Consider the following 26030-nt stretch of genomic DNA (forward strand, 5'->3'; position numbering starts at 1 on the left):
TAGCCTTTTATTTACAGGATATATGCATGGGTAACTTTACAGCATTAACAATTGCCAAACCTCTTGTTCCAATTTTTCACCTCTTATCCCCCACCCCCCCAGATGGCAGGATGACCAGTAGATGTTAAATATATTAAAATATAAATTAGATACACAATAAGTATACATGACCTGGAGAGACTTACATGAACTGATGCTGAGTGAAATGAGCAGGACCAGGAAATCATTATATACTTCAACAACAATACTATATGATGACCAGTTCTGATGGACCAGGCCATCCTCAGCAACGAGATCAACCAAATCATTTCCAATGGAGGAGTAATGAACTGAACCAGCTATGCCCAGAAAAAGAACTCTGGGAGATGACTAAAAACCATTACATTGAATTCCCAATCCCTATATTTATGCACACCTGCATTTTTGATTTCCTTCACAAGCTAATTGTACAATATTTCAGAGTCTGATTCTTTTTGTGAGCAGATTAATCTTAAACATAATTTGATAACAAAGAACAAAAATAGTTTGGTGGCAATGGATTGGAAACTGAAGACAAGTACCCATCAACTGGATTGTGGTATATAAATGCAATGGAATACTACTATACTATAATGGTTTCTGATAAAACCTAGTAAAATCAGAAGAATTGGAAGAACAATTTATACGATGACAAGAAGTATGAAGTCAAACAACTCAGAAAGACTTAGAAACTCTGATTAACATAACAACTGACCAAAATTCCAGAAGACCAATGATGAAACATATACTTCTTAATACTAATGTGCAAAATGATTTTAAAAAAATATGTCTAATATAAAATTTATTTTGCTTGCCTAAACATGTTTGTAACAAGGGGTTTTATTTTTCTTCTTTATTCAATTAGGAAAAAAAGAAGAGGAATTCTTACTGATTGAAAATAAAATTTAATTTTAGGAAAAAAAACCCTTATATAAAACCAAACTTTTAATTTATTAGAATTAAAGGAAAAAATATAAAAATAAGTTCTATGTTGAGAGAGCAATTAAAATTTTTTAAGATAATGGTACTTATAATTTTTTCTGTTTATCAAACATTTGGCATCAAAAACCTAACAATTTCTCAACAAAAATATCCCAAGAAAAATACCTTTCACTTTTCATAGTTTTATGTATATAAGTATATTCTCATATATAGACAAATCTTAAAAAAAGATAAGACAATTGGCATCATATTGGTTTTCAGAAACTTTTCTAGGAGAAATTATTGTGAAATAGCATCTGTCAAGTATAACATCTCCCTCTCTATTTAAAAGTGGATAAATTTGCCCTTTAAATACTTAAGTCTTTGGTAGTTAGCAAACTTTAGAATAATAAAATATAACATCTTTTTCAGTTAGTGCTTTTTATTTAATATAAAAGCACAATTTATATATCATAGGGGCATTTTGTATTTCAGTTCTTTATTTTTACCTATTTACATGAATTGCATGTTTTAATTAACAAGTGATAGCTTTTTCATGTGGATCTAAATGGTGCCAAAAACAATCTTATAGAATTTAGATTGTGGAAGTGAGCAATATTACTAAGCATATAGAAAATGAAAATGTTAATAAACACATCTGTTTTATTTTCATGTGTCATAGACCCCATTCAGCCTTATACACAATTTCCCCTCACATAAGCCATGAGCAAAATACCAGTCTCTTTCCACACTTGGGTATTTTCTTGTATACTTTTTTTGTTGACTATTTGGGAGTATGCTTATTTTAAAATATACCTCTAGGCAAAAAGGTGTATTGGAACCAGAGTTTCTACTCTCTTCTTTGGGTACAAATTAGGTAAGTTTTAAAGACACCTCAATCTTTAGGAAGCTCCATAGGCTCAGAACATTGAAATGTAATTTAATAACTCTTTCAGGAAATTGTATCTGCAATTAATCCTCTAAAGTTGCCTTTTTAAAATCTGGTTCAATAAGAATTTTGAGCACTGAATGAAAAACTGCTACTTATTTAAACAATAAATAAACATTATTGAGTGCATGTAATTTCCCAGCTACAGTGCTAAGTGCTAGAGATACAAAGAAAGGGGAAAATATGAAAACAACTCATGTTTTCAAGGATCTTAAAATTCTAATGTAGAACACAACTTGTAAATAAAAAAGGAACATTCAAGATACATAAAGACTTGAAGACTTTACTTTATAGGAAAAGGTTCAAGTGAGTGAAGGGCCCAGCAAGGCTTCCTCTAGAAAGTGGCTTAAGAATTGAATCTTGAAAGATGCCAGGAATGTCAAGATTCCAAGCGCTGAAGCCTGCCAACACAGGCAAGGAGATGAGAGATGGATTGTCATGTGAAAGGAACAGAAAGCAGGTCTCTATCACTAGAACATAAAATGCTTGGAGGGACCTAAAAATGTAATAAGACTAAAAAGGTTAAGAAAGGGGAACCTTATAAAAAATCTTAAGAAATTCAGTGGATAAAGACAGGTATTTGGACAGAGTCCTAAGTGTAAACTCTATATTTAAATAAAAAGGGAATATGTGTATAAAATGTATAAGTATAATGTAGATAAAACATATGTGCATATGTACATGTTATATATAATATAAATATATCTGTAAATTAAATGTATATGTCTATACAACATTATACATGTGTTGTGTCACGCATATTTATAATATAGAAATGTATTATATGTGTGTCTAAGATTATGTTAACTTTTTTGCTCCTCTCTTTACTTCAAGAATGCAGATACCTGGGAACAATGATGGTCTGTTTAGTAAAATTTTGGACAACTATAAAATAAAAGATTTTTTTATGCCAAGATCTAGTTTTTGAAAGATTTATTGAATCTACCTTAATCCCTGAGTTGCATATTCATTGCTATATTTCCCTCTAACTGCTGTCATTTAAATTGTCATGCAGAATAGGGCAAATCAGGGTCAGTTTATGTAAGCGGCATCAATCTGAAGAACTTCATCAGTCTTTATTTCAAGGCATTATGCAAAGAAAACTGACATTAAGAGAGCCTTAACTGACAGCAAATGAAATCAATCAGCAAATCACTAAGCCATAATAAACTCTCTCAATTTGTAGATAACCCTTTCTTTTCCAGGTTTTCACCTAAGCAATCCATCAAATACTGTCTTTTGGAGAAAAAAAAAAATCAACAATAACAAAAACCCAACAACCCCCAAATATTTACAATTATACTTACAGTAGGCTAAGTTTTAGAGCTCTTAGTATTCAGTTTTTTAATTATAAAAACAAAAAGGTAATCTTTAAAGTTTTACTTGTGTCCTTTTTTAAGATAAGTATTATGAAAGTACTACTAAAAGGTTAAGCTTTGGGTATACATTTTTGAATTTTAATACTGTAGTGACAAATTATATTCATATCTTTCAGCAGCTCTTCTACTCATAGTGCCGAAAGTTATAACAATGATCAAGTTCCATACTTCCTTAAGTCTTTTTACCCAAGTGTAACTCAAATATTTCACAAATATTGTCACTATCTCACAGAGATGGAAACTTATATACAATGAAGTTAATGTGAATAAAATGAAAAAATGAGATATTTTTTAAAAGATAAAGAAGTAGACACAACCAAAATACTTTGTATCCGGCACCTATCACTTGTAGAGGGATACTTACCACCTTAACTATCTACTGGACTTTGATGAAACTAAAGGCATTGAAAATGTTATTCATTTCCAAGATAATTTCAAAATACATGATGGAAAATGTTATCCACATTCCAGTGAAAAATACTACGAAGTCTGAATGTACATGGAATTACATGATTTTTGCTTTTTTAAAATATTTTTTTCCTTTCTCATAGTTTTTCCCTTTTATTCTGATTTTTCTTTCATGACAAGACTAAGATGGAAATATGTTTAACATGATTGTATATATAGAGTCTATATCAGATTGCTTACTCTCTTGGGCAGGGGAAGGAAAGAAAGGATAGGAGAAACGTTTGGAACTCAAAATCTTACAGAAATAAAATTAGAAAAATACATGTAATTAGAAAAAATGAAATATTACTAAGTTCAAAAAAATTTATTCACTGAGCATGGGTTTCTTGTTTTTGTTGTTCAGTAGTTTTTCAGTTGTGTCCAAATCTTTGTGTTCTTGACAGATACAATTTCTTTTTCCAGCTAATTTTACAGATGAGGAAACTGAGGAAGACAGAGTTAAGTCACTTGCCCAAGTTTCCCTAGTTAGAAAGTATCTGAGGCCAGATTTGAATTTAGAAGGAGGAGGAATCTTCCTGACTTCAGATGTAAGCACTTTATCCACTGAATCATCTAGCTGCACATAAGTAGCTCCTCAAATGAAACATAATTAATAATTTTTTTAGCAAAACAATACAAAGAAAACACAAAATAGACTAAAATCTCAGCACTGTATTTCTGACTCTGTTTCTGACCTCAGTACTATTCCTGGGGTCGATTACACATTAGTTTGTAGCTATGTTCTCTCTCTTAACCCCAAATCTCAACATGACCCAAGTCCCAAGATAACATATATCTATTACTTCACTTGTTTACTTTAGGACCTTTCCTAAATAAAATAACTCAAGGACTGACAGAGGAAAGAACAGAACACATTTATCCCTACCTTTTTCTTGAAAGCTAGGCCAATGAACACAAACTATGGTGGGTCTTACTGAGCATGATGATAGTTTGTACTTAACTTTATTGTCTGAGGACCAGCCTTGCTAAATTTGGAGAGATTCATCATCAAACTCCTGGATACAAATGAGGACTGTTTTTTATTCTAGCTAAAGCAATTCAAGATACTATCTAGTAAAGTATTTACTGAGAGTTGTGATCTTCATCAGTAAATATATATATATTTATGTGGCTATATATATATATATATATATATATATAGCCACATAAAAAAAATTATAGATCCATGAAGTACAGAAGTATCCAGACTTCAGAAAGCAAACATGACAACAAAAGACAAAATAGGAGGAAGGAGAACAGAAAATAGGAATCATTAAGTTAAAGTAGCCATGTTCAGTAAAAGGGAAAATCATAAATATTCAACAAATAAGGTAAAATAGTAAAATAATCTTTTTCATGATGCTCTTATTCTATACAAAACTAGAAAATCATCTCCACTAGTATCTTATATAATTTTAGTGACTACAACCACAGAATCACACAGATCAGTGTGACTCAATTTCACTGAAATCTGATGTCCTTGCACATATAGAAAAATTATTCAAAACTCTCAGCTTGAGGTTAAAGTAAGGAAACAAACTTTGCAAAGGACATTCATGTGCACATATACAAAGACAAAAAGATGAAATGACAGTTATATATATATTAGTACTTCCTGAGAAAAGAATGTAGTGCACATATGCACATACACACACACACACACACGTAGTCTACCAGGATCAAGTATCCAGTGGATCAGCTAACTAAGTAATTTATGTGCCAAAATTCTGAGGATTTTTGGTATCTTATACATAAGTCTGGGCAGCTAGGTGACAAAGTGGATAGCAGGCTGGGTCTGTAATTGTGAAATTCCAAATTCAAATCTGGCCTCAGCCACATATTCTATATATGACCTAGGCAAATCACTTAATCCTGTTTGCCTCAGTTTCCTCATCTGTAAAATGATCTAGAAAAGAAAATAGCAAACTATCTCAGTATCTTTGCTAAGAAATCTCCAAATGAGGTCACAAAGAATTGGACATGACTGAAACAACTGATTAAAAAAAAAAAAAAAACTTACCTAGGTCATTTGGGAAGGGGGGACAAATTTATATAAGTTTTTTTTTTTTAACCTACTTTGCCAAAGGCCCTGTTATGATTTTACTTTTCCTCAGAGTAAATAAAGATACAATAAAAAGAATTGTACAAATCAAAAATAGTTGGAAATAATTCATTTTGGATTTATCAGGTCAGTCCACTGACATCAATACCTTTGGAAGGGAATAATGCTTTCAAACTTTTCATCTGAATAAAGAGAAGAAATTAGAGGATTCCCCAAAAACATGATGGAGGTTATAAAAAGACATATTTTTCTTGTTCTTCCATTTCACCTGGACTTTTGAAGAGTTTTATCAACATAAAAGTACTCCCCACTAGTCTCTCAAATGCAAGTTACAACATGGGATGATAAGCACAGGAACTGGACCTCAATTTCATCAAGAACTACCACATCTATCAGTATAAGTTGGTACCTTTTCTGCAACTTGAAATTGCTCCCAGTCATTGGCATGTAATTCCTTGCCCAGGGTTACAAAGACCATATTTATAAAATCTAATATAGATATACTAGCATCATACATACAATATATGAGCTCTCCCTCTGAGATACTTAGCAAAGAGAGTGCTAATGGAAACAAATATTAAGTTATTGTCATGAAATTTATACACAAATTATTCCTTAGTCATGCAAAATATCAAGGTTTACTGCACCTATTGGGCATGCCTCATGCCCAGCAGAAATATTAATCATAAGATCTTAGAACTGAAAGAAGTTGTAAATATCATCTATTCCCGTCCCCTCATGTTACTATTTGAAAAAACTAAGACAGAGAGAAGTAAAGTGACTTACTTGGCCAAGATTGCTTTGTTAATTAATCACAGAATCTAAAAATCAGGAAGAGACCATCTGGTCTATATTGTACTGATCACAAAGTTCCCAGACAATACTGCTGCCAAGGAGACCACCAGCCCCTGCATAAAGTCCTTCTGATGAAGAGGCAATCTCACCCATCCCACTGTGGGAGTGATCTTATTGTTAAGTTTCTCTTTCCATCCAGTTTCAATCTGCTCCTCTGGACTTCTTTACACTTTGCTGCTAATTCTGCCCTTCAGGCCAGGCAAAATAAGTCAAATATCATTTTTTCTAAATGACAGCCCTTTGGATACCAGTCTGCTTGTCTACAGGTTTTTTCATTGCTTCTCTAGCCTTCTTTTCTAAAACTATGGCCTCCAAAACAATAATCAGGTGAAAAAGTCCTTTTTTTTCCACTGAAAAATTCTCTTAAGTGCTTGGGACTTTGTCCCAAGAGAATCATCCAGTCATACTACCTGCATTTCTTGCTGTTCAGTGACTGAAGAAAGTATTTTCTGCATGGAACATACATATTACAGATGACAGATCCAGGTCTAGAACTCAGGTGTATTTAAATTCAATCTGGCATTCTTAGGTTGAAGCTGTCAAGCATTTTAATGAGACAAAGAATGGCATGGTGTTAACCAACCACCAAGGATTTATTTGGGGATGAACTATAGCTTCATCAAGCTAATTGATTTCATTGCCACTGGGAAAAATAAATAAGTCCTCACTAGAAGTCACTTCTAGTCTTCTGAAGGACTCTCTCATTATTTGTTTTACTTCTCAAGACTTGTGCCTCCCCCACTTTTAAAAATGTCAGACATTATGTACACTATTTTAAAAATTGTATTTCTCAAAATAATTGGAGAGGCCTGAGTATTACAAAAACCAGAATTATTGATCATTCTTCTAACATATTTTAAAGTAATGATCCACTAAAAGGGAAATGAAAATAAGGCCTCCAGCAACCTCAAAAATGTACAGCACACACATACACATACACACCATGAGCACAGTCATAGAAGGAAAAGAACACAGAATGACAATCAGCTATTTCAAAAGTCCCAGATAGTGGAAGTAGAAGGAATGAAAGAATGACTTTCAGGTCCTAACACAGAAAACTGAAAGTAAAATTAGAACTAAAAGCTAAAAGTACCATGGTTCAATGGGAAAGACATCTGACAATAGAAGAAAAATGTGTAATAAATATGCATATAGAACTATGAACATAACAGGGATAAGTAAATATCTACATCATGGTAGCTCTTGAGAGTATGTACAGTGTAATAACTGATACTTGTAATGCCAATACTGAGCCATCAAGAGTTAAAATACACTTACAATAATCTGTTTACATGATAATGTACTATATGAAATTTTGATTAAAATATTTACATTTTTAAAACTTAAATTTGCATAAATGAGTAAGCTTCAGTTATTCAGTTATCTGGAAAACAATTAAAATACATTATTATTCAATAATAATAAGTCATTAATTACGTGAATGTTACTATTATCATATAAATTAGAATAAAAATCTCAAAACTGCTCACATTTTAAGTGAAACTGCTTACATGCTCTTATGTTTTAAATACAACCAAAAGGTGTTTAAAAGATTTTATATACTTTTTTTTTCAAAGATCATTCTACCAAATAGCATAATGACATATAAAATTCTTAGTATTCCTAATAATGCTTGATAGTCTACATACAAACATTATCTATTCATACTTGGATGGAAATATTTTTTACCCAATTTGCCATATATTTATGATTTAAACTATCTAAATATGGTAAATGAATATGAAAAAAAAATCTTACTTTTTTTTAGCTATCTTAAGAAACTGCTGTATTCCAACAGTTTGTTATATTACCCAGACTTAAAAGCCATACCAAATAAAAACTTTCAATTGCGTAGTAGGTTAGTACTGATTACAAGAATTATGATGATCTGGTTTTTAAGTGTTCTTAAATAAATAACTTCATAATTAATCCTTATTTTTTAAAAAATAGTTATAACTGTATTTATAGAATACAATATACCTACAAAGGGTGATTGTGAAATGCCAACCTAATCTTTATGCATTTTGTAAGAGGTTTTTTTTTTGTTGTTGTTGTTTTTGAATGAAGTGAGTCAAAGTATTGCAACTCATATTGTCTGAGAACAGGCAGAGTTTATGCAATATCAGCTTTCTAAGCTTGCCATTGTGTTTGGTTAACTCAGTTGGTTAGAACATGAGTATACAGGTCTCAAGGTCATAGGCTTAATCCCTGTACTCGTCATTATTTCTGTATTGGGGTGAACAAATAAGATGAGATCAATGCACACTATAGTGGGCAACTAGAATTATCTTTGTATTCAATGGAGAAGGATATGTTTAAATATGAGTTTCTGTACACTTAATCCTTGACTTTATAGATTGTAAAGTATTCCAAAAAGTGAGCTGATGATGTTTATGATGCAATTATTTTTTATCAGTGACTTCCCAACTGAGGTTGTTAACTTGTGTCATTTTTTTTCTTTTTGCAGTTTGGGATTTTCTTCTCTTTTAAAGAACTGCAACCAAGTACCTCATGGCAGCCTTGGGTGTTGATATTTGGGAGATCAAGGTCTGGCTAAGATTTTGCTTCTATGCCTGTAGGAGTTTTGACTGCAGCAAAGGCAGCATCTGGAGCCCCTAGCAAAGATTGTGTCACAGGAGACATACTTTGATTGACACATCAAGTGACATGGCAGCTTCAAGAGGGGGATAAGCTATGCTCTCCTTGATCAAAACAGTTGTGATTTAAAGCCTTTGAGGAAACAAAGGAGGAATCAAATGGAAAAATATGGAAGGAAAGAACCCAAATCAAACATTCTCCCAAATATACAAAACAAATAGGCTGCAAGAGAAATTCTTCGAAATGAGAAAATCAAGCTATTGCCACCTTAGTGCATCCATTATAGTCTCCTAAAATCAAGGAGTCGGCTACATTCTCTTTTTCTCATGTAGCACATATCTGTATGCAGATAAATAATGAGTTAACCATTCATTCCTCCCTTCCTTCAATAAAATCCAATAATTTCACTTCTATCCAGAAATATGCCAGGAATATAGGTTTACTTTTTTAGGGAGCATAAGCAACCTGGACCTTCAACCTCCTCAAGTCAGGATTATTTGAATTAGAAGAAATAGTGTGCATCATTAGTTCCACAGTAACCAGATATTGTTCCTTCCTCATTAACATGTCCTTGCAAAAGCCAATTTTTCCAAAATATAGTCATAAAATAGGTCAGAGAAAGGTTAAATTTCAGAATATATATATACATATACATATACACACACAAAACATATATATTACCTATAGAATTATTCTGTATATAAAAATAGAAATGGGGAACATTTAGTAATGTTAATGTCTGAATGATTGCCTGACTCAAAGAGAAATTATTCTAGATCTGCTGATTTGTCTACAGAACTATATAAACTGTGACCTACAATATCAAACACAGATGCACCAATATCATTTCATAAATGGAGGCACAAAATCACTTCATGAATTTATAATGTTTTACTCTTATCATCCAACATGAATGTCTGAACTTGTCTTACATAATACTAATACTTCATATGATTAGTGCTCTTTTCCCCTGAAGTGTATTACAAACCACCTACTGGGACTTGTACCTACTGGTACAAGCGACAAGGTACTTACAAACAAAGAATTTGGTCACAAAAGTGTGATATTTTCTGGAATAGAATTTATAAACTTTTTATAAACAAATATATGTAGAGGTTGACATGCAGAGGAATTGAAATCCTGTAAAAACTCATGAAATGTTGAAATAGGTAGTACTTTATATTACTACTTAAATTAGAACTTAATAAGGATGCCCAAGCCAAAGTCTTTGGTGTTTTCCTCTCATAAATCTATGAAACCCAGACCCTTAAATTATATGCTTTCCCAAGAACAAACATTTTAGAAATGAAATAAAAGTTTTGATTCAATGGCAACTACCTCTATGCAATCACTAAATCCAGAGAAGCATACAGTGAAAGGAGGACTGAAAGGGGTTCAAGAGTCAGAATTTTAGCCATCTTAATTATATGACTCTGGGCATGTCATAACACCCTTCCTTTGGGGCTTCAGTCTCGTCAACCACAAAATGGACCAAAATCTCTGATTTTTCTTACAGTCCTAAATCTTATGATCCCAGCTTTCTAGGAAATGCCATATCCAGTTTCTGACCTGTGATACTATGGAAAGAGAAAGGTACACTTACTAAAAAGTTATTTTCCAATAATTAAGTTAGACAGCATTCAAAAACATTAACAAGAATATTTTGGAAATGTTACTGTTTGCATAGAATAAGAATATTTTAGGCAAGTAAGGTTTTTTAAAATATATTTTAATAGAATTATGGTCACAAGCCTTTCTGTGTGTCTTCTTTGCTTATTTACAGGGAAGCATAAGCATTTACAGGGAATCTTAAGCAGCATATAGATTCCCTGGAAATTAGATTTTTGTAAAAGAATCTGACCCTCTGAAGAAACTAGAACTGAGACAAGAGGTTAGAGGTAGAAGTGGGAATAAAAAAGGAAAAATGAGGAAATATCTGTGTGTGCTGGTAGGGACTTGAAGAATATGGTCGATGTTTTACGTTTCTGAAAGAATGAACACAATTGAGTTGGGTTTGGAGATGCACAAAGATCCTCTCCCTCAGTGGAACACAAAAGCAAGTGATGAATAAATAATTACATCATCAAATTTCTAAGTCACTGGTGGGAAGTGAAGAAGAATGAAGCTAAAGAAGAGAGGAATATATACTTGAACCTGGGTGGGGGAAGGGTGAGGACAGATGCAACTATAGGAGAAGACAGCATGTATTTTAACCTGTTAAATCAAAGACAGAGTCAATATACTTAACTAAAGAAGACTATAAGAAAGTCCAATTATGAAAGTTAATGATTATCTGTAAAATTATAAAATTTTAAGTATAAAAATATTTTAGTAACAGAATATCTTATGAAGGAAAGAGTACTTCTATTTGTAGGACATTAAGGATGATAGTTCTCATGAGAATCTAAATTTAATAAGGAGCTGAGAAAATACAAAAAATTCTATCATGGCTGTTAGAATTCACTTCTAACACCCACTAAAATTATATAATGTCAAAGATTTAAATAGAAAATAAATAAAACAGAAAACAAATGTGTTGAACCACTAAAATGCAATTTAGAGGTGTAAGCACTTAAAAGTTTTATGAGATTTTTAGATATGTTTCTAAAGCCATAGTGATGCTCATCATATAATCTATAGCTTCCTACTATTCACAAAGAACTTGCAGAATTTTCATATGATACTACTTTGTATTAAAAATACAATGAAAGAAATAGGTTACTTCATATTTATAAAAATTCTTACCTTGAGAGAAAAAATTTATCATCATAATTTAAAGGAAATGATAATTTTAAAAATAAGAACACATCTAAATTTGCATATAACAAACACATTTCTAGAAATATGAAAGAAAGTTTCTAATTTCTTCATTTAAAAATTTACTTTTTGTTGTTTGAGGTTTTATGACTTGGGATATATCCTGAGTTTTGTAAACAAATGATTTTCTTTGGTTTTGACATACTAGTTTTTAAAATTAGTTGTGATTGAAGTAAAAAAATATCTATTAATAAGAAACAATTATAATTTAAATTAAATCAATATTGAGGAAATACATTTTGAATTAAGTATTTTTAAATATTTTGGCAGTTTCTTAATCATTTAAGATAAATCTTTTTTTTTAATGAATAAACTGAAATAAGCTAGGAGATAATGTCTCATTGTTTTGTCTTGCTCAGATGCAAATGGCCTTTCAATGATTATTTTCAGTTGTAATATATTTGGAATATCTTCTTTTGTAAAAAAACATTCTCAAATTATTTAACAGGTCAATTTTCAAATAAGACTTTAATTATTTCTGAAGTATGCTATATAAGTGGAAGGAAATTTCCTTTAAGTTGCTGACCACAACACTTTGAAGCTTGCATCCTCTCCATTTAGTGCAATTTATTTTTCTACACATCTTTGTATCAAACAAGGTTATTTAGACGCTAACCTGGCATGCTACAACCTCTGGCCCGCCCTTCAGCCCCTCCAATGCAAGGGTCTCCAGGTGCAGTTTGGGTAGCTGCAGGGTGAAGTCATTCCTGCTTGCCGCAGTCCGTGACAGCGAGATCTGATCTCTGACCTAAAGGGAAAAAAACAGCATCAATGGTAATTCCCCTTCAGACACATTAACTGGGATGAACTGGGTCCCCTTGAGCCCACTGAGTGGACTTGCATTGATCGTTGGACCTGAAATCCATGAATAAATTTAGGACTAATTGATTTTTCGTTGCAAATAAATCTCTAATTCAGAGTGCTGGGGGAGAATGTTAAGAAGAAAAAGCATCTTCCTTCTGCCTCAAGTGGGATTGGGGGGTGGGGGGATGGAGGAAACAAGGGTGGGAGTCACTTGGAGCTCTTCTGATCAAGTGGTTTCAAATTATTTTTTCACAGTCTAACCTTCAAAAAACAACACACCTTCTTTAAAAACACACACACAAAGATTCAATGGCAGAAAAAACAAAAATAAATAAAACAAAGGCATGTTCCCTAGTTGCTATTTTTTCCTTATTCTATTCAGTCTAGCTGGGATACTAATACTATTAATTAAATAATTAAGAGTTGTGGTTCTCTGGAAAGCAGAACTTCATTATAGTATGGGGTACAAGTATAAATACAAGTATACTCAAAACAAAAGAAAAAGATCTTCCAAAAATAAAGCTTCAACTCCTGATTCTCCTAGTAAAAGATGCTTCTGGATAATTTTTATCAAGATACAATTTAATGCTCAGTAATCAACTTAGTCACATAATTTCTAAGCGATATAACCTAGAGAGAAAAATAGTAGTAATTGTACCAAATCTATGTAGTTTGATTTTAAGTATTCCAAAGATATATGTAAAAGCACACAACAGATATGAGACACTGTTTCACTATCCAATAATGCAACTACATGCAGTTGGTATCACACTGCCACCTTCTGGAGAAATGAGAAACCGCTTTAACAACAAAATAACATGCAATAAGAACCACTGAAACTCAAGTAAAATGCTCAGAAAAGCAAACATACTAAATATTTTAGCTTTTAACTCCCAAACTAGTTAATAATTTTATTCATTAATGACATTTTTTAATTAAGATCCCAGACTTTTCATTTATAGTCATAATTTAATTAATGTAGTTTTCTCATTTAAAGCATATTTTCCCCTTTCAAATACATATTTAAGAAATATTTCATGCTGGTGGAAAAATTATAATAATTTATTTCTTTGATAACATATATTAATAAGCAAACTGTTTATATTATACACTTTTTAAAACTACAGAGAAATATACCAGATGAAATAGTTAAATACTAAGTGGGAAAACAATATAAATTATTTTTAAAATCTTTTACCACAGAGAAATATCTTTTTACCCTTTTTATTTGAATGAGTTTAAATATACTACTATCCATTTTTAATAACAATGATAAAATCATTTAAAAAAATTTATTTTTTCATCTTACTCAGGTTCCTTGTAAAACTGCAGAAAATATTACTGATTACACAGATGAACTGCATAAATATCATACATATCTCACAGAAATATATCCACAATGTTTCATCTCACACACACACACACAAACACACATACAATGATTTCTTTAATATTCTGTGTTATACTTTGTATTCTGGGAATAAAGATCCATATATATCCCAGATTGACATGAAGAGTTTTTGTCAATACCTGTGGCTTCCAAACATATACACTGTAATACAATTTTTATAACTGTATGGGCACAACATACACATAATACTATGTACTAGGTTCAGAATGTATACTTGCCTGGAACAAACATTCTCCACAGCCTTCCATCCATATGGACAGTTCTATAAAACTCATTTAGTGTAACATAAAAAATGATAATTTATAAACATACCTGATTTAAGTTTTAAATTTTATGTGTACATCACCTTCTCTGGCTTTTTTGTCACCAATATGCACAGAGATAAAAGAAAACATTAATGTGGATTAAGGTACTAAGAATTTATCAGCATCAAACCACTAGTGTTTTTCCTTCTACCCTTCTGAACCACAGTCAATAGATCTAAATATTTTACTGCACCCTGGCCAATTCATTGTTTGATGTTTAAAAACTCACCCAGAATCAAAGAAAATTTATTAAATTTGAGTCCCCAAATGAGATACTATTAGCTTTGAAAGTCAAGTTTAACTGCGATATTGATGATTCTCTTTTTTCTGTGACAAAATTCACCAGGGAAATCCTGGATGTCAAAGTACAAAAGCAGATTGCTAATACTGGCAAACACACACACACACACACACACACACACACACACACACACACACACACATTGTATAATACACAACACACTTCAGGTATTTGTGGTCCTTCAAGCAGGCCCCAACATCAGGTCCCAAATCTTCATCTATGAAATGTGACATACACAGCAATATTTTGAATATTCTCTTATTGAAATTTTAATATTTAAATGTCACTAATACTGGAATGTGATTACTCATAATAACATAATCAACATACTAAAGTATTACGATTTCCTTTTTAAAAAAAAAGTCATAAATTCAAGAATTATAAATTAAAAGGAATTATAGACAAATATTTTTTAAATTGATCTTTTCCATATTATTGAGAATATGTTTTAAATATTAACAATTAGAATCAATACTGGAACTATCAAAAGAGAAATGGTCAATGAGATTGACTCAAAGCAATCAACCTTAAAACCATTTTTCTACTATTATATAAGAACTACCATTGTTGTTTTTAAATATTGTAAAAATGAAAGAGATTCTAAAAACTTTTCCAAAATCATCATGGAAAAAAGTTTTAAGAAAAATCCAAAAATAAGACTAATAATTTTTATTTTAGAAAGGGGAAGATAATTTTGGAGAAATAAAGAAGAAAAGTCCATAACTATACCAAGTCCTAAAAACTAAGACAAGTTCAAATTTGATATGGCCAAATTATATTTAGAAAATAATATTAATTAAAATAGAAGGAAAAAGTGAGAGTCCCACAAAATGTTTTCTACTATAGACCACATTTTTATTGTTATAGAACTGACCAAAATATTTTTTTTTAAGTACAAGGTCCCAGGTTAGATTTAGTCTTTGATGATTATCAAAAACGTATTTGACTCAGTAGAGTAAAAAGCAACCTTAAAGACTCTCCCAACAAAAAATTCCCCATGCACATGTTAATGCCATACATGATAATTTGATAAATGTATGAAGATGATTTTATTAAATAATGTTTTGATTATTTTTGTCAAATAAGGCAAAAGATGGGAAATGTATACTTGACAAGGTTTTTGTTTCAGCATTATCATGAAGAACGTCTTATAAATGATCTAAATTAAAGATGTGTGTGTGAGTGTGTGGATGTATGAAATAGACACCTTTGGGAGTCTGGTGAAATCTGTGGACCACTTATGAAAATGTTTCAAAATAATTGAAGGAAATTTTAATATTCAAGTAGAGGTTAATGAAAAATAAAGAGCCAATTTTTTCCTAACTAATTATTAGATACCAAGTTAAGAATACTTCTACTAAATGATGAGCAGGCTGATTTCAGAAAAGTCTGGAAAGACTTACGTGAACTGATACCAAATGAAGTGAGCAAAATTAAGAAAACATTGTACACAGTAACATGATTATATGATGATCAGCTGTGATGGTTTTGGCTCTTTTCAGCAATGCAGTGATTCAAAGCAGCTCCAAAAGAATTGGCAAATGCCATCTGCATCTAGAGGAAAAAACTAGGGAGACTGAATGTGCATCAAAGCATAACATTTTCACCTTTTTGTTATTGTTCTTATTTGTTTTTTTTTTCCTTTCTCGTGGTTTTTTTTTCCCCCTTTTGATCTGATTTTTCTTGCACAACACGACAAATATGGAAATATATTTACAAGAACTGCACATATTTAACCTATATCAGATTGCCTGCTGTCTTAGGAAAAGGGAGGCAAGGAAGGGAGAGGAAAAAATTTGGAACCCAGAGGTTTACAAAAATTAATGTTAAATGTTATCTTTACACAGACTTGGAAAAATAAAATATTGTAAAAAAAAAAAAAAAAAAAAGCTTCTTGTAAAAGGATTTTTCCAAAATGATATTTTGCAATTTAAAAGAATCAGTAGACACAATACAGAAATCCTAAATGAGATCCATGACTAAGCAAAAGAGATTATAGCCACCAAATGTAAAAATTAAACAATGATATTTAGAACATTATGAAGATTTTTTTAAGCTCAACACAATAATATAATTAATAATTATATGGGATAATGTATATGGAATGAAAATCTTGGATCATATCTCAACAAAAAAAAAAACAAAAGAGAGAACATCCTTATGAATGAGATCATCAATTCAATGAAATCCTGAAGCCTGAAATAAAAGAAGTGAAGCGGAAGAATACTGAGGGGGAAAAAGTGAATTTCATTTTATTGTGTTGAATTTGGGAAGTGAGAGGTAGGAAAAACTGAATTGTACAAGCAAAATTCTTTGTTGCTATAACAAAATTTAAAGCATATGGAAGAGATCAACAAAATGTTTTTTCTTATTAAAAAACTGATATATAGCTTATACTTATTAGAGACTTATGTCTCTCTGAATTGTTAAAGGCTTTCTGATGACACAAAGTAGTATGTGACCTAAGATTTTTTTTGTTTCCTTTGGCATTATTTACCCTATTATTAAGATGCTATGATCCTTTCTCTTCTAATGTATTTGCCAATAATAATTATAGGAAAAAAAATCTCAAAATTACATTCACTTCTATTTAAAATCAATGGCTAGCATCTCATAAAAAGCAAAACCACATGATTTTTTTTTCTTTTTCCACTGCTCTTTAGTGTCGATCACATAGTAGGTGCTTAATAAATGTTTACTGGCTGACTAACTTTAGGTAATTCATCAGCTCCAGTTCTTTAAAGACTGTGTTCCATGACATATAATCATGTAATAACACTAGAAACATATTGATATTAAAACCTTAATTTGAGAGAGATTGAAGATTATTTAAAAGCTTTTCAACTTCCCAAAACCAATCCACATCCCTCTATTCATCACTTTTGTTCTTCAACTCTGAGCCTAATTCATTCTTCACTTATAACAAAATCTACATATGGACAAACAAGTTCTGTTATATTCTGGAAAATGGGCATTTTTCACTAAAAGGATGGTGGAAGGTTATGAAGGTTCTTGTAAAACAACAAGAAACAATGGAAGAAAGAACAAGTTTAAAATTATTTTGGCACAAGTTTCAATTCATAAAGTCATTAGGTAGATAATTGTAACAAAGTGTGGAGGGAGGGGAAGTTTGTTTTTTTTTTTTTTTTAAGATGCAAAATATCTGGAAAGATTTCAAGAAAAGTCTTTTCTCTATTAAAGCTACCACATTTGGAATCTGATATCACAGTCCCAGATCTACCTTTAGAAAAAAATATGGTACTTAAAAAGCAGTTTGAGTAAATGGAGGTCTGTGTGGAAGATGTAGAGTTTTGAGTGCATGACAAGGCTGCTTCCTAAGATATATGCCGGATGGGATACCAAAGGCCAAGAAAAAAAATCTTGGATATTAGTTTAACAACAACAACAACAACAACAACAACAACAAAAAAAAAACTGAGAATATAACAATAACCAGTATATTTTTTTCATCTACAAAAAAATCTAGCTGAGAATAATCTATGAATTCTATGAAGATCCTCAATGAATATATTGGGATAATACAAAGTTTTTCCTGAGTAGGTTTTCACAGGACATATTTTTAAGCATCACACAATTGAGTGAAAAATAAAATTCAGGACTACATTATGCTTATCAATAATGCAAGCAGTTGCCACATTGTACAGATTCTGTCTCCATAAGGTATATCAACAAGCATTTGTTATATACTTATATATACTATGTGAAAGGCATTGTGCTGGATGCTGGAATAAAGAATGGCATAGACAAAGAGCTCTCAGTCTAATGGTAGAAACAATAGGCAAGCAACAATATATAGGCAAGATCTACACAGGATAAATCAGAGAGCATCTAAAAAGAAAGTCACCATTATTAAGGTGGATCTGAAAGTAGTTCTTAGAAGGTAAGATTTTAGCTGAGACTTTTAAGGATGGCAGGGAAGTAAGGAAATAGAAAAGAGTAAGGAGATAATTCCAGGCATGCAGAACCACCTGTAAAAATGTATTGAGTTGAAATATGTAAGGTAATGTATGAGGAACATCATTGAATGTCATTGAAACTTATTAAAAATACAGAGGGGGAGTAAGGTATAAGACCAGAAAAGTTTAAAAGGAACAGGTTATGAAGGGCTATGAAAAATCAAATAGATGATTTTGTTAATTCTATAGCTAATAAAGAGCTGCAAATGCTTATTGATTGAAGGGGTAAAAGCAGGAAGGATGAATTGGTCATATCTGAATTTTAGGAAGACCACGTTGATATCAGAGAATGCATTGGAGAGGTTGAGAAATAAGGCAGGGAAATCAACCATGATGAGGGCTTGTGCCAAAAGAGAGCAGGCAGTATATAGAAGAGATATTATAAAGGTACAATTAACAGAATTGGCAACAAAATTGGATATGGAGATGAAGAAAGTTGTAAAAACCACAATGAGATTTCAAGCCTACGTGACTAAAGAGAATAGTAGTACCCTTTACAGTAAGCAGGAAGTTAGGAAGAGAAGTCAGGAGAGAAAAGTTAATGAGAGTTCAGTTTTGAACATGTCGAGTTTAAAATTTTTATAGAACTTCCAGTTGCATTTGTCCATCAGTCAGTTGGAGATGTAGAAGTGGAAGTCTGGAGAAAAGACAGGGATGGATAAATAGATGAGAACTGTCCATAGAAAGATAACAATTGAATCCACAGGAGATGATAAAATCATCAAGTGAAATGACATAAAAGTATAAGAGAAAAGGGATGAGGAGAGTACTTTATGGAACACCTACAATAAGCAAAGACTAACATCTTTTGTGTCTATCCCTTTCTCTCCTCTTCCCTCTCATCCTACTCATACCTCCTATAACAGACTCTTAATTGTTTTTTCTCAATAGTGCTCAGTGGTTTTTCAGCCACTAAGGTGTTTTTCACCTCTAAATAGGTGATTCTATATGATCCCTTGAACTAAAAGGCTAAAAGGCAGAAAGAAATTGAGCTTAGGTTTAGACTTCACAAAGCACGTTCATATATATTATTTCCTTTAAGTCTTAGGACAATCTTTTTAATTAAAGGTCTAGTTATCCTCACTTTATAGACAAATACATATAGATGTCAAGAAATTAATGGTTTGTCCAAGTTAGTTAGTGAGTCTAGTAATCTTACCAGTGAACAAAGCAAGACAAACAGTTATTAATTAATAACTGAGCAACTTATTTAAGTTCTTGCTACCTCAGTTTCTCTACCTTTAAAAGCTACAATAATATTTGTTCAGTAGTTTACATCCTTAGATTTATAAGCACAAAATAACATTTAAAATTAAAAAAAAGACATTTTTAAGATTTCATAAAAGCAGTTCTCTAATGAACTTTGGGGTAATGCTATTTAATTGATATAAAATGGTGATATTTTTTAAATCACAAGATTAATTTGGAAAGTAAAGATAGGAACAAAAAAAAAGGTCTAAATTTTAATAGCAGTTAAATTTTATGTTTCCCCCATACTTATATATACATAATACATACATATATTTGCATATATATACATACATAGATTGAAAAATCATAACTTGATCAAGACCTTTCCTTAAAGTACTGATTGTTCCAAAGCTGTATTTTAGTTACAGAACATGGACCATGGAGCATGATGGTCCCAAAATGGATTTTAACGACCTTGATCTACAAAAAAAAAAAAAAAACAACTTTCCAAAACCAAAAACACTATCTCACATGTATTAACTGATAGCATAGTATCCTACAAAATATCTCCTTTATTAAGGTAATTGCCCCAAATGAAGAAGACAGATGAAGTCTGAAATTAGTTATTTGGAGTTTTTAAACTAGAAATAGTTAAGCATGTGCAGATGACATTCTGCAATGTCTTATCTTTAGTTTGTCAAGGTTTTTAAATCCCTCTTGAGCTGGAGTACCATTTTTAGCTTGGCTAGGTCAGAATGACACTGAACAATATGAGTGATGACACACTAGACAGCTATATGGACAGAGTTGTCATCAGCAAGCCAGCTGTGCTAACACCTGTATGTCCTGCACAACTTGTCTTTAGAAGCAATGATCAAGAAAGTCAGAATGTGAAACAGGAGGGGATAGTATGAGAAGGAGGTGAAGGTTTATGAGTCCCTTACAAAAAGTCATTTATTATATATTGTTAAAAATAGGTTCATGGAAACATAAAATTAGGAAAATCCTTTTTCAGTTTCAAATATATTAACATCCTCATGAATACCATATATCATGCTTATTCCTTTTTACATTTGTTAAAATCACTGAAAACTAAAAATTAAAAGATGCTTTTATATATACACAGAGAGCATATATGTGCTGATTAAGATATACTATATGATTTTTAAATCTTAAAATAATGAAACTAGTTTATAAACAAACAAACAAAAAAAAAAATTTTCTCCACAATAATCTTGTAAGGTCATACCTTTTTTCCCTTTAATTAACCCTTTAGAATACTTATCTATTCTAAAGATACTCAAATACTTCCAAACAATAGTACTAGTACTATCTCCTATTTCAAACTTTCCTAAAACTCTTTGTCTGGGCTTTCCTTCACTATGCTTACTTCCTACCTCTTATAATTATCTTTACAAAGATTATACATCATCTATAAAATGTATGCTCCTAGAAATCAGGGAATTTCATTTCTATTTTTATTTTTGTATTCTTAGAATTTACCACACATTAATAAATACATTTTGAATTGCTGAATTGCTGTGGCTCAGGAGGTTATGGGATGAACACTTAAATCCAGTCTTATAATTCCAAATTCTGTATACTTACCATAAGACCACACTTCAATTAAATAGAACTATCCAATTTTCCTATTCCTCCCTTGTTCCCTTGCTCATTTTATTGGTTGTTTTCAACTTCCTCCTTTCCTGCCCCCAGGAAACTTGGGACTCCACTAATGAAACAATTTTGTTTCTGTTAAATGAGCTTTCACTTGATTTTTACCAGAACCCGACTCCCGACTCTAACCCATCATTTCCTGACCACCAGCTCCAAACCATAACAGAAAACTATCCATACCCTCTATTTCCTGCTCACCTTTTGGGTGATCATCCCCCTGTAGAACATAATCTTCTTGGGAACAGTGATTATCTTATTTGCTTGAATTTATGTTCCTATCATTTAGCAAAGCAACCGGCACTTAATGAGTACTTAGTTAGGATATTTATCTATTTATCTACCTATCTATCATCTACCTAATATATGACAAGCACTGTATCTGATGCTAGGAATACAGGGAAAATAGGAGTCTCTGCCCTCACAGAACTTACATTCTTTTAGAGAAAAGTCACCTGTACACAGATAAGCAAATAAGAAATACAAACAAATAAATACAGAGTAGTGGGTTGGTGGGGGAAGAAACGGGAGTTACTAAGAACCAAAGAGAAGGCAAATAAGTCATCTGCAGGAAGAACTTGAGTTGAGCCCTGCAGGAAGTTAGAACATCTATGAGGAAAAAGGAAGGAGGGAGTGGAATCCAGAGTTCAGGGAGAAAATGCTGCATGGGGAAAACACCTATTATGTACAAAGTACTCTACAAATATTACCTCATTTGATGCTCACAAAAACTTTGGGAGGTAGGTACTACTATCATTATCTCCATTTTATACTTGAAGAAACTGAGGCAGCCAATTATTAAATGACTTGCTGATAGTCACACAGATGGTAAATGTACAAGACCAAATCTGAATTCAAGTTTTTGTGACTCCATGTCTAGTGTTTTATCCATTGTACCACCTAGCTTCCTTTTCCACACTATTTTCCCCATTATTATCCTCATTATAAGAAAGTATTCATTCTGCCTTTAGCTAAGCCCCCTAAACTTAATAACATCAGGCAATGCCTTCAAGGTTCAAGGGCTCAAAACAAACTCATGGGATCTCTAGGTTATGGTTTCACTAATTTAATAAGGAAAAAAATCATTATTGAGGTTTTTAATGCCCTTCACAATCAGGACCCAACTTCAACTTCAACAAACATTTAGCTAAGCACCTACTATATGTACAAAATAATGTGCAAAGCACTGGAAATAGACAAAACATGACATAGTCTCTTCTTTCAGAGGATAGAGCAGTAGGCCTGGAGTCAGCAAGACCCATGTTCAAATCTAGACTCTAACACTTACCAGTCATGTAATCCTAGGCAAGTCTCCTTATCTATAAAATGAGCTGGAAAAGGAAATGGCAAATCATGCTAGTATCTTTGCCAAGAAAACCCTCAAATCACACAAGAATTGGACATGATTGAAAAAAGAACATGATTGACAAAGTTCTTCAGTGAATCAATCCAGAAGCCCTAATGTCCTATCCTAAGGCAAGTGAGTGACTTGCCAGTGGTTATGTCACATTCAGAAGTGAACATGAGGATGGAAAGAAGAGGAGATGTTTACACTTCCTCTTCATCTATGCCTATTACAATTCTTCTACTGATATAAAAGGAATTCAGGTGCCATTTTCCCTACAAAGCCTTTTCTAAGCAGCACTAACAAAGTGATCTCTCTCTCTACAAGTTTGCCTAAAACTTTGGGATATTTTCTGTGTACCTGAAAAGTAAAGTGAAAAGAATAATGAATATGGGATTAAGTGGCCTTGGATTATGATTCAAGTTCTGTTATTTTCTGTGTGAACAAAAACAGTTTTTTTTGTTGTTGTTGTTGTTGTTCTCTATGGATGTTTCCTCATCCATAAAATAAAAGGGTTAGATGAAATGATCACTAAAGTTGCTTTCAGTGGTAAAATCTTATGAAAACATGTCATATTGCCTTTATTAGATCATAAATTCCTGGAGGGCAGGGACACAATCTATGAATCACCTCCACTAAATAACATGATGCCTCATATGTGGCAGATTAATTGATACTTGATAAATTGGAAATGACTAGAGAACACTAAAAATAGGCAGCTAAATGGTATAATGGAAAGCGCTCAGTAGTGGGCCCAGAGTCATTAAAATCCGAGTTTAAATCTGTCCTCAGATATTTACTAAGTGACCCTCAACAAGTCACTTACCCCATATCTATCATTTCTTCACCTGTGAAATGATAATAATAGCACTTACCTCTCAGAGTTGTTATAAGGATAAGCACTTTGTAAACTGTAAAGCACTATACAAAAATAGCTATTATTATTTTTTAAATAAAATAAATATCTAGTTAGTTAAGCTAAGTTTCTCAGGATTTAGTCACAAAAGAAATAATTGTTGAATTTAATTTTTATATAGTGATGTACTATAAGGTTCTTTTGACAGATAAAACTGTCTTCTTTTGTAAGCTAGTACCTTTCATAGAGCTTGGTACTTAGGAGGCCTTTAAAAATTGTTTGTTAAAGGCCCAGGCTCAAGCCTCAGATGAACAAGCATATTCTTCTATAATGTAAATGGTTTACCCATCCTTGTTCTATATTTTTTCAACATCACAAAATCTGGCAGTTCTTCATGATTGGGGCTCTCCACAATCAAAGGATTCAAAGCATTCTGTTAAGTGATAGGTGATGAGAAAGCTGTTCATAGATCAAGAACAATGATGCTTTCAAGGGAAAGTGATGAATCCACTTTAAAAGAAAACTATATATTAGTCCCAAATAGGACTTAAAAAAGATAATCTCATTGCTAACCTTCTTATATAATTTTAAGATCTGGGATACAATTTGAATGTATATAGTTCAAGAATATACATATACTAAATAAAACTCAGAAAACAGATTTATTGACTTGGCAGAAAACAAAATCTATAAAAGAAAATGTTGTCTTTTAAGTGTTACTAAAACATTAAAAATTAATCTCAAACAAAAATTGGTTCAACATCTAAAATAAGGACTAATATAAATGGTAAAATATGTTCAAATTTTTTAAGGAAAAATGCAGTAGCTAAGAGATAAACATACTCATATGTTAAAATACAGAATTTCTCTATTCCAATTCTGATTTCCAAATGAAACTAAAGTCTACATTGTTCTAATTTTAGTATATTAGCTAAACTGCAAACATGGCAAATAGGGATGTAGTGCCTCTGTATTTAAATTTTAAAGTGGGAAATCTCTTCCATGGAAACTGCATGGAAATGCCTATGCCACTTTCTAAAAACTTCTTTTCTACTTTCTGTCCCAACCAACATAACTCATTTAGAAAAGATTAGCCTCAAAATCTATGAAAATTTCTATAATACAATTCAAAATCTGAAAATAACAAAATCACAATTTTGATAGAATTAAAATAAGAGTAATTCCCTATAAGTTGAATAAAGAAAAGTGTTAGACATTACAAAGTAAACTGGAATTCAAACGACATATGAGTATCGGGGTTCTTCCATTTCATTGTAACACTGTAGTCAAAGGCATACAATGAATTATGACTGTCCAACTGCAACTTCCCTGATTATAGATAAAAGGATATTTTGCCACTTTCTTAAGGAAAGCAGTAGGAATGTCATTTATATTTCTTATTGATGATAATTTCCCCCTGACTATCCTAATCTATTTCCCACAACAGCTGCTATCTAATATCTATAACTGCTAGGTGGGAGGGTTTGCAACTAAATGTAATTCCAACTGAATAAAAAAATTTGTCATGTACATGAAGCAACTGGGTTTTGCTAAGAAGAGATTTAATAAGCATAAATAATGGAATAAAAAAAATCTTTCTGGGTATAGCTAAATTTTATATTTATTACATAGGCATATTCACAGAATTATTTTTTTAAAAACATACCAGCTGACTAACTTTTTTTAAATGAGGAAATTATATGTGAAATACCTCATTGGAAAAAATAGCCAACATGGAAAATAGATCCAGAAGAGACAAATTAAAAATTACTGGCCTATTTGAAGGCCATGATCAAAAAAAACATCCTTGATAGCATTCTACAAGAGATCATTAAGGAAAATTGTCCTGATATTCTAGAAACAGAAGGGGAAATATTCATTGAACGAATCTACCAATCACTTTACCACAAGGAAACTCCAAGGAAAATTACTGCAAAACTCCAGATTCTTTACAATTTCAAAGAAAAAATATTGCATTTGCCTTACAAAAATAATTCAAATATTAAGGAGCAATAGTCAGGATTACCCAGGATCTGGCAGCTTCTACAATAAAGGATCAGAGGGCCTGGATTACCATATCTGGGAAGGGAAAGGACCTGGGGTTAGAAACAAGAATTAAC

General features: G+C 31.8%; 1 protein-coding gene across 7 annotated transcripts in view; it reads right to left on the bottom strand.

Annotated features, from left to right (window-relative positions):
* CCDC171 (coiled-coil domain containing 171) overlaps window positions 1-26030 on the bottom strand; it is a 418598-nt gene that overhangs the window by 115736 nt on the left and 276832 nt on the right. For all 7 annotated transcript variants that reach the window (XM_031961543.1, XM_031961537.1, XM_023497955.2 and 4 more), the window contains one exon: window positions 12663-12794. In XM_031961543.1, coding sequence (XP_031817403.1) covers window positions 12663-12794 — 132 coding nt within the window. The remainder of the gene's footprint in view (window positions 1-12662; window positions 12795-26030) is intronic.

The sequence above is a fragment of the Sarcophilus harrisii genome, chromosome 1 (assembly GCF_902635505.1).
Source record: "Sarcophilus harrisii chromosome 1, mSarHar1.11, whole genome shotgun sequence".
NCBI classification, from domain to species: Eukaryota; Metazoa; Chordata; class Mammalia; order Dasyuromorphia; family Dasyuridae; genus Sarcophilus; species Sarcophilus harrisii.